The sequence below is a fragment of the Cyprinus carpio genome, chromosome A6, assembly GCF_018340385.1.
Source record: "Cyprinus carpio isolate SPL01 chromosome A6, ASM1834038v1, whole genome shotgun sequence".
In the NCBI taxonomy this organism is placed as follows: Eukaryota; Metazoa; Chordata; class Actinopteri; order Cypriniformes; family Cyprinidae; genus Cyprinus; species Cyprinus carpio.
The window spans coordinates 27,987,010-27,997,202 of record NC_056577.1 but is presented as its reverse complement, the minus strand read 5'-3'; the positions used below and the strand labels follow the sequence as shown (position 1 = coordinate 27,997,202).

The 10,193-nt window shown below is 35.4% G+C and overlaps 1 protein-coding gene across 1 annotated transcript; it reads right to left on the bottom strand.

The window, feature by feature from the left end:
- Positions 1-326: 326 nt before the first annotated feature.
- Positions 327-8,870, bottom strand: LOC109096712 (SUN domain-containing protein 2-like). The gene is made up of 18 exons (XM_042758841.1): positions 8,586-8,870; positions 6,370-6,490; positions 6,156-6,283; positions 5,688-5,771; positions 5,486-5,545; positions 5,297-5,390; positions 4,821-4,882; positions 4,529-4,635; positions 4,337-4,414; positions 4,198-4,251; positions 4,028-4,071; positions 3,812-3,929; positions 3,510-3,728; positions 3,312-3,396; positions 2,954-3,069; positions 2,713-2,880; positions 2,531-2,620; positions 327-1,847 (listed from the first exon to the last, which is right to left on the bottom strand). Exons 2-18 carry the CDS (start codon positions 6,486-6,488, stop codon positions 1,734-1,736), a joined length of 1,740 nt encoding a protein of 579 aa, XP_042614775.1. The 5' UTR covers positions 6,489-6,490; positions 8,586-8,870; the 3' UTR covers positions 327-1,733.
- Between the last annotated feature and the right edge of the window lie 1,323 nt (positions 8,871-10,193).

Below are 10,193 nucleotides of genomic sequence, written 5' to 3'. Positions count from 1 at the left end.
TGATTCAGTTTACTAGATACAACTCCAAGAATTGAAATTAGTGTTATTTCGGAGATGCCTATAATAACCACTGCTTTAGCTTCCACCTCTTACAGCTGCAGAAATCAAGACTCTCCTGAAGAGTAGGTTGAACAATTTAATTTCTAATTCAGCAAAGCAAATGAATTCTGGCAGTGTTGTGTAGTGAAGTGTCGGTCTCTCATAACAAAGAATTTGTGAGGGTGTGGTGAAATTCTCTGGTCAGCCAAAGATAAATGAAGCTGGATTCCTCTCATTGTATTGGATATGTATAGATGTGTCCACACAAGGGAATGCAGAGGCAAAACAACTGAAAAGTGTGGGTAAAAAATGACTGCCACCCTTTTAATTTCATATTATATACAGTTCCATGTGATTAAGATAATGTATATGAGTGTCGTCACATATTCATGTGAAAAAGTGTGCTTTTTTGCATGTAAAAAGAAAAAAAAGGTGCATAGCAAGTTGAATTTGAAGTCAAATTAAAATTGATCCAGGTCTAAAATATATGTTGCTGAATTGCCAGTTTATAAAACCATGCAAATGATTTGAATGAAGCTTAGATTAGATTTAGAAATTAGAAGACACACAGAAAGATCAGTGCAGTGCTATACATGCAAATCTGGATGTAAATGTCTCTGCATGAAAAAAACCTCATGCATTAATATTTGCATTCACACCATATCATGTACCATCTCAAATGTATTAAAAAAAATCCTATTTCTTACAAAATAATATAAAATAATGTGACAGAATCTTCATGTAAACTTGCCAAATTAACATCAGAGCTCTATTTAGCTTGATGAGAAATGTAAAAGGAAGCCAAAATAAAATAATAATTAATCAAATAGCACAAATCAAATATTTATATCTTTCAAGTGTGCATTTGAGAATACACTGCATTATTAAGCACATACATACAAATAGAGGACAAGAGAATTACACAATCTGGGACGCTCAAGAGTACTTTGGTTTGAAAACCCAAAACCTGAGTTTGACTCCAGTCCTCCCCCGTCCCGCAGAGGAGACATACACCATCTGACATTTCTAGTACCCATCTATAATCATCACCCAGGGCAGAAAATAATGTCTCAGAGTGCAATCAGAACAGCTGCTCAAAGAAAACAGAATCGTTACATATGGACATACAGTACAGTACCTAAACAATCAACTATTATAAGCTCCTTAAGAGGTATATGGTTCAGTGATGATGTGAACAAACACATTTCAGAACCATCTATTATTACAAAACACAATATTGAAGATAAAACAAATGCAAAAGGCAGAGCAAAATAACACAAATGTTGCTTTATAGTAATTCTAGCTAGGCATGACACTTTTTTTCCTTCATTTAGCTTTATCAACTATATTTACTGTTCCACACAATATAAGCCTGTCCTTCATATGAAAAAAAATAAATTACAACTGTTCATTCAAAACTGTATAAACAACTAAAAATTTACATCTTTTCATAAAAAAATCCTATCAGCACTTGAATATCAATGTTTGAGGAATGCAAACTGAAATATTTTTTGAAAGCGCAAACAATCTAAATTCTGTTATCAGTTGAATGTTCGTGTGCATTTTTTTGGTATTCGTACATTAGGAAGCTGTCTGAATCATTCTTCAAGAGTTCAGTGCATTTGAGCTTTACATTTTTTTGCATAGAGTAAACCAAAGCTGAAGAGGCCGAATCATTTCAGATCCTCTTCCTTTCAGGCAAGAGAAGGCTCTCCGTGGACTCTGAAGCGATACACACAGGTGTATTCCAGATGACCCCAGTTACTCAAGATCCTCAGCTCAGTCATGCTGTAGGCGTCTGACACTTCCTGTAGCAGAGAAAACCAGAAGACTTTTAGGATAAATATCACAAAATCATATCTAGGTCATACCTAGGTACACCAAAAATGCTTATGAATTTTTATATAAATATATAATTAATTTATTGGTAAATATAAAATACATTATATACAGTATAGAAAATTATACCTATATTATTAACTTTTTTTAACCTTGATTATTATTATTAATGTGTCCAGACATTTTATTATTGTTAATCAATAATACAATTATTTTATTTAAATCAGCATAAATACACACTACTGCTCAAAAATTTGGGGTAATTAAAAAAAAAAAGTAATTCATATTTTTATTCAACAAGGATGCATTAAAATGATCAAAAGTGATAATGAAGACATTTATGTTACAAATGATTTCTGTTCCAAATGAATGCTGTTCTTTCAAGCTTTCTATTTTATAAAGAATAATTTCTGTTTTTAACAGTGATAATAATTTTTTTGAGCAGCAAATCAGTGTTATTTAAAAAAAAAAATGAAAATAATATTTCACAATATTACTGTTTTATTGCATTTAAATTTTTTTTTAATAAAAACATCTTAAAGTTTCCAAACTTCTTAACAGTAATGTAATTATTAAATACAGGAATACAACATATACTACCATGATATGATGATGATACTTAATACTTAATAAATTGTCTATTTTGACTCACCGGAAGCTTGAAAGTCTGAATGGGCTCTCCATCCTGATCATATGTGAATGTCCCGAGCAACTTTCCATCTTCAGTCTCATTAGACATACCCTGAACACAGAACAAGCGAGGAATCTCAAAGCTGTTGTTTTATCATTGTTACACAAAAAACAAAAACAAAAAACATTGCAATATCAACTCACATAGACAGCAAAATCCTTAGGCGCGCTGTCAATGCGGCCCGTCGGTGAGAGCTCTTTGGGAAGGTGTTCGAGTGTCACATGAGTGATTCTTACTGGGTAAGACAGTGAGATTACCAGAAAACCCTCGGAGCCTTGGAATGCCCAACACTTCCCAGGATACAGCTCCGGCTACGACACACACACACGGATGCTTAGAGAGTCAGATCAGTGTCTATGTGACAGTGTTTGTGGGATTTGTTACCTGTAGAACAGTCCGAGGGCTTTCTGAATGATACCACAGAGGAATGCCGAATAAACTCAGACACGCAGATCTGGTCTTATACGTCTCTGAGCAACGAGTGTTGAGCACACTGGCACCTACACAAACACACACACAGTAAAGTCACATATATACACTTCTTTTTTTGAACGAAGTCGCTTATGTTCACCAAGGCTGCATTCATTTGATCCAAAATACAGTAAAAATGTAATTTTGTGTATTACAATTTAAAAGAACTGATTTCTGTTTTTGAATAAATTATATTTATTCCTGTGATGGTAAAGCATCATATATACACACACACAAACACACACACTTAAAAAACAAGGGAAATTAGTACCAGAAGACTCCAAGGCATAGTCCGCCATTCCAATCCCATCTGCCCTGTACAGACTTATTGCCCTGTGGACGATTTCTTTCACATCCTGTAACACATTAAAAAATCATAAAAGGCATCATGATCCTGAAATCAACTTCAAACTAAGACTAAAAAGTCAGATTTTTTTCTTTTGGCATCCCATCACACACAGACACACACTTGTATAGTGGCGGCTCCGACTCCTTCCTGTTGCAGCGTCTCTCCCACGGTCCTCCAGACATCTCTGCTGCTCTCTTTCTCATGCACTAGCTTGTCTAGTATCCGTTTCTCCAGATCCTCCAGCGCCCTCTGCAGCTCAGGACGGAGCACTATGGTGGACTCCAATGAGCTTGGATCTTTCAGGTGTTTTATTAGCCATTCGGATAGCTCTGCTCTCAGCTGCAGAGGAAATGACATCATTAGTTATATAATAAGTAATTGCAATCAAAGGAATTCGCTAAAATGTGTTAAAGCATCCTTACGTTGCTGTTGAGAGTGTCTTGTGCATCAACTCTTTCCTTGAGGAGGTGTTGGGCCGACTGAAGGTTTGAGATGCTGGACTTCAGTTTAGAAATCTGCTGTTCGTGTTCAGCCTCAGCACTATTGAATATTAAACATATTTCAGCACCGCTTGAAATACTGATGCAACATGCAAAAGAACATTAAAGAAAGTCCACAAAATCAGAGTAAAAACTGACTTCCTCATTTGATCATTCATAGACTTCAGATCAGTTTGCATCATCTAGGAAACAAGCACAAAAATGCAGTTACTGTAGGTGGATGACATCATTTCCTGTTTTGTGTTTTGTTGCTATGGCAGAAGAAACCGAGGTGGTAGAAAGGAAGAAGGAACGTTTCGTTTCTTCACCTCAGATTTAACCTTCTGTTGAATGCTCTCCATCTTCAGCAGTTCGATGTCTCTCTGAAATAACAGACAAAGAGAAAGAAATTGGGACACTTCCTCTTCAACAGACAGACGTACGTGATCGTGATTCGATTTGAATTACCATCAGGTTTGCCTCCTTTTCATGCAAGCTGGCGATCTCATTCTTCAAGTGAGACAGGCTGGCATGCTGTTGATGATCCTAAAGAGCGAAAAGTGCATTTAATAAAAAAATAATAAATCATTTAAGAGAAATATGCAATAACTAAGCACGATGCAGGAGCTTTTTGAGGTCTAACTCAGCTGTAGTACTCACATAAAAAGCTTCTTTCACTGGTCTATCTGTGTGTTTAACAGAGGGAGCCCTGGAAACAACCTCATGAGGAGGAGAACGAGAGGCAAACGGGAACCAGTACCATATTCCTGCAAAACAATGTTAGGTTATTGGATATTAATGTTTATTACTCAAATATTCAGGCATGAACATGCATAAGCATTTTTTACAGCTACATGTACTGAATACAGTCTTAAAGGTGCAATGTGGAATATCTTGAAATACATAGTTTTTGTTTTTGATCTTTTAAAAGAGTCATTATCTGCTGTCTCACCAAAAATGAGAAAGATGAGAAGTAGGACAAGTAGTATCGCCTTTCTCATATCTGCTGTGCATCTAAAGAGCAAGAAAGAGGAAATGTAATCATGTGTAAATATAAATGTTCTTCAAAAAAATAATTTGCATTAACAGAAGAGGCCACTAAAATATTTTACAGCTAAGCGCATCTAGAAAACAATTGAATACACTTAATTCCTTTAAGATTTTAATCATTTACAGGACTTTTCCAGACCTGGAAATCACAATTATCTGCTATTCCGTAGTCTGTGAGACTCAGTAAAGTGTTTTGAGCTTGCTATGTTTTTGTCCTTTAAAAAATGATTGATGTTGATCTAGACAATAATAAGGTTCTTAGTTAATAATAAGTTACAGAGAATTATTACATAACTATCATACATATTCTTAAGGCCACACATTTGTGATTAGGACACACACACACACACACACACACACTCACAAAGAGTACTGTACCTGCTGAGCAGAAACACATTGATCAGAGACAGTCGAGAGGTCAGGCTGTACCATGAACTTCCCAGCCACCAGTAGAACATAACCAGAGCCTGAGCTGCGACACACACATGAGCACATGACTACTGCAAAAAAAAAAAAACCTGATTCTTCATGTTAGTGGGGTGAAGGGAGGGTTTAAACATTTAATACCTGGGGAGTGAAACACGTCCCACACGACAAAGGCTGGTTCAGCTACAGTCTGGGTAGAACCTGGAGAAAAGGGGAAATAAAGAGGAGATGTTTTACAACCTTCTTTGCTTGACCATTCATAAAAAAGGACCAGCCCAACCCACCCACCCACCAGCCAGTGATGTTTCCCCCCCCATTTATAAAATGTGTAATGCACACTTACTAAGGTTTGATTTTGTGGATTGTCCGTAATGCTCCTCAGCCGAGGAATATCCAGAGGAGAATCCTTGAGTAGCAAAGGGCATGCCTGCAACCCAGAGACAGTGAAACAAAATGCATAAACAAAAATAATTACATTTTGTAATATAAAATAATAAATAGATTTTTTTTATAAAATTTTATTTATATATACATTATACATAATTATTCTATATACATATAGGATACTATATATCATATTCTTATATAAAATCTATATATTTTTTAAATTAGAATATTTATATAATATTTATATTAATTATATATTTTTTATTTTATAATACAAAATGTAATTATATATATAATGTAATATATATATGTTATTGATATTATTATTTATAATAAATGTAAAATTTAAAAACATGAATATAATTTTATTTCTTAATTCATTTGTTTGTTTGTTTGCAGGTCCTGTGTGTGTGCAGATACTAACCATTCTCATTCTCAGTGGCAGTGAATTCACTGCGCTGCCCAGAAAGTGTCTGACTCACGCTGCTTGCGCGACTTGAATTGCGGGAAACACTGCCTGTGCTCTTGCGCCCGGTCCTCTTCTTGAAGATCCTGCATGAAAGCCTCTTTATCAGATGAAAATGCACATGCAAACTATCTTTATGACGTACTGAGAGCTCCTGCAAATACAAACACACCTGGTTGGGCTCTCTTTATAAGAGATGTGACCAGTGGATCCAGTGGAGCTCGTGCTGGCTGCGTCATCATCAGGTAAGGACGGCCCTTTGGACACAAACCTTGTGCTTCGCCTTGACATCTCTGCAGAACACATGAATATACAGTATACATTGTGTCAAAAGTACTTTAACTTATTAGTGGTGACTGATAACCCAAACATCACTATATGACTAGTACTACTGCTCATACTGTATTTAAGTCCCTAGATAGGGACCATGTGCATTAAATGCAGTGTTGTTAATGCAGACTCACTGTTCACAGGAAACCAAGAAAACATTGTGAATCAGATCACCAAGATGAAAAACATCACAACAAATGTGACACTCAATAAGACACTGTCACTGCAGTCACAAAGTGTAGTGTGATACTGATCTCTGTGTAATTCCTAATCTTAAACAGCAGGCTCATCCCGTGCAGGGTGACGAAGCTTTTAGCAGCAGATTATGTGAAGGAGAACACGTGGAGCAAATTCCCAAACCGTGGGCCTCCAGTTCCCCTTCTGTCAGTTACAATAAGTCCCTTTAGTTGGCTAATCTCAACAACAGACTGCACTTTACACTTTAATTAGCTAGGAGTCCACCTTTCTGTGCAGATGGAGAAATACAAACACACATTCGGTGCTCCTGTCGCCTATTTGTTTTAATACAGCATTCATGATTCGTAATTAAAGCACCTATTCTTTTTTCCCTACAAATCCTTCATCCTGATCGAGCTAATACTCTCACGCAGCATTAAAAACATGCCTGCACATTTACAGACTACTCAATAAGCAGTGCTGGGGGAAAACACTAAGATGAGACCTGATGCAAAGCATGACCAAGTTTATACGGCAATCCGAATGTATCAGTATCTCTTCACTTCAAATGACCCACAAGATGCTTTCAGTGACGCAAAACAGAAACTACTGATTGAAAACAGAAGTGTTTTTCACATGGACTTTAGAGGCTGTATGATGCAACACATCCAATGCGTTTAAAACGAAATCCCCATCGTCAGCTAATAACCCCTCTAACAGCTCTTTCAAACTGACAGCGTTGTCTCGGCAGCTCAGCTGTGTTCATTAAATTCATCATCTCTCATTTATTTCTTGATCTTTTTTATTACATGATTAACATGTTTTCTGTTAACTGGGGAACCTGTAAAGCTATTTTCATTCTCCTCTCTTCATGTTATATTTGCATTCACGTAATTATTCAAAACACAATTTTAATACAACTTTTATATTATTAATGATTAATTAAAACTATTATTACTCGGTTTAAAAAAATGATAAATAACTAAATAATATATTTATAAATTATATATTTTATTATATATTATATATATTATTTCCATATTATTGTGTTGTGCACTTTTTTCAAGGTGAAAGGAAAATATCTTATTCATGTAATATTTGCAAATTATTCAAAACACAATTTTAATACAACTTTTCTTATATCATTTATTATTTAATTAATTAAAACTATTAATGGTTTATATATATATATATATATATTATATATATATATATATATATATATATATATATATATAGTGTATATTCTGTATTATTATTTTGTACACTGTATTATTGTTTCTATATTATTGTTTTGTACACTTTTTTCAAGGTTAAAGGAAAATATCTTACACTTAAGATGTTCAACATATGTTAAATGTAAAATAGATTTTTTTTTTTTTTTTTTATAACATGAATACCCATACACCATAAAAAGCAACACACATTCATTTATATACTATGGTAATGATGATGTTCACAAAGGGGGGCACAGAAGAAAGTTTCCAACTTTACTTTACGAGACTTTGGCGGTTCTCTTGATATTTACGCCCATTTTAACCACAAATAAACGTTTCGTGTTATAAAACTGGGTCATTTTGTTTCCATCCTTACGTGGATGCAACTGAAATGTTTTCTTGGACTGAATAGCACATAGTTTTGTGATGAATAATCACGAACACACTACCCAAATTCAACACACATTATGTAGCTATGCAGCCTTTGCGAGGAAATACATGTAACGTTATACAGTAGCGCGTTTGCGGCACTTTTCTAAGAAATGCTCGCGCAGCATCATTTCTACAGCACGTAACTTTGTCATACGTTGACTAGTCCAAAAAGCACGCAAAGATGCGTTTTAAACTGTAAGTTAGCGTTCATACACAGTCGTGGTCGTCTCACCTTCTCAGTAGATCTCCAGGAAGACATGCAGTCTGTCAAAACCCGCTCATCCGAAACCGCTCTATAATAACGGAACAGCGACCGAGACGTCGTACACTCGCGAGATACGGAATACTCACTTCAGTTAGTAGTTTATATCGGATTCGAGCGCGCTACGACGAGATGCTTTGAGGACGGAAGGGCTTGTCTTATCAGGAAGGGTCTTCTGACAGTTGTCGGCACAGCGGCTCCACCTCTCGGCGTTGTTTCGTGCTGGTTGTTTGTTTATAGAGAGATGATGCAGACAGCGAGCGCTGGTGTCCTGCCGCGGTGCGCCGCCTAGTGGACACGCGCACTACTGTAGAAAATCTAGCGCGTCAAACGAGAGATTTGTTCACACCCTTAACACACACAATTCACAACATAATCCTTTCATATAACGGTACTTCTTCGTTTGTTCAAAAAAGTTATTTTCATTCTTTTTAAGCACTCACCTTTTCTCGACTAGCTGACTTTTATGCAAACGGTTAATGTGCGACAATTCAGAAGTAAATTATAATTATTACCCTCACATAATCTTCAAAATCTTATGTCATATGTCCCTTGAATATAACTTTCTACTACAAACACGAATTAACTAAATTACTACAGTATGTTCCTTTATAGCATGTATAGCAGACATTTAAATCTGAAATTATAGAGAAGTCCTATTTCCAAATTAAATGAAGAAAGCAGTAGGCTACAGCTGTTTTCAACACTGTGATAATAGGAAATAAATGTTTCTTAAGCAACAGATCATCATATTAAATAGAATGATTTCTGAAGGATCATGTGACACTGAAGACTGGAATAATTATGCTGAAAATTTAGCTTTGTCATCACAGAAGTGATGTAAGGTACATTTTTAAATATATTAAAATATAAAACAGTTAGGCCTACTTTTAATTACTATAATACAGTATGTCACAGTATTTCTGTTTTATTGTATTTTTGATCAGATAAGATTTTATTATTTCTTTATAAACAGAAGATGGCGCAATCGAGCTTTGTTAAGCTTGAACTGTCTAATGAACCATGCACAAACCCTGAAGAAACCAGGACCAAATTGTTTTTAGATATTATCAAATTCTTTTAAATCATATTAATTTGTTTGCCTGTGTCAGCCACTTTCAGCAGCTGTTTATCCACCTGTCAAACCTCATTCTTCCTTCAAGTTCTTAATGGAGTAACTCATCCAGTGTCCAAACACATTTGCCCTTGTATTCATTCAAATTAAAATGACATTTAACTAAACATTATATTAAACGCACACTCACACTGCAAAAAATGGCTATAGGCCTACTTTTAAATAAAGCTAACACACAAGTTGAAAACTTTAAAACAATGTTGAAAAGATTTTTTTCAGCACAGACACATCAAATCCTCATATTATTCTGCTTTAGATTCATCCAATACAGATTTACTTTGGCTGTGAGGACAGAAGCATTGTGAAAGAGGTTTTTGCTACAGACAGGGTTAATGCATTCAGAGCCCTGCTGCCATCAAGTGCAATGCAATTTGTACCCTTCTCAATGAGTCAATGTGGGTTAACTGAGAGCTATCAATTCTAACGTGGTCTAGAGGGATTGG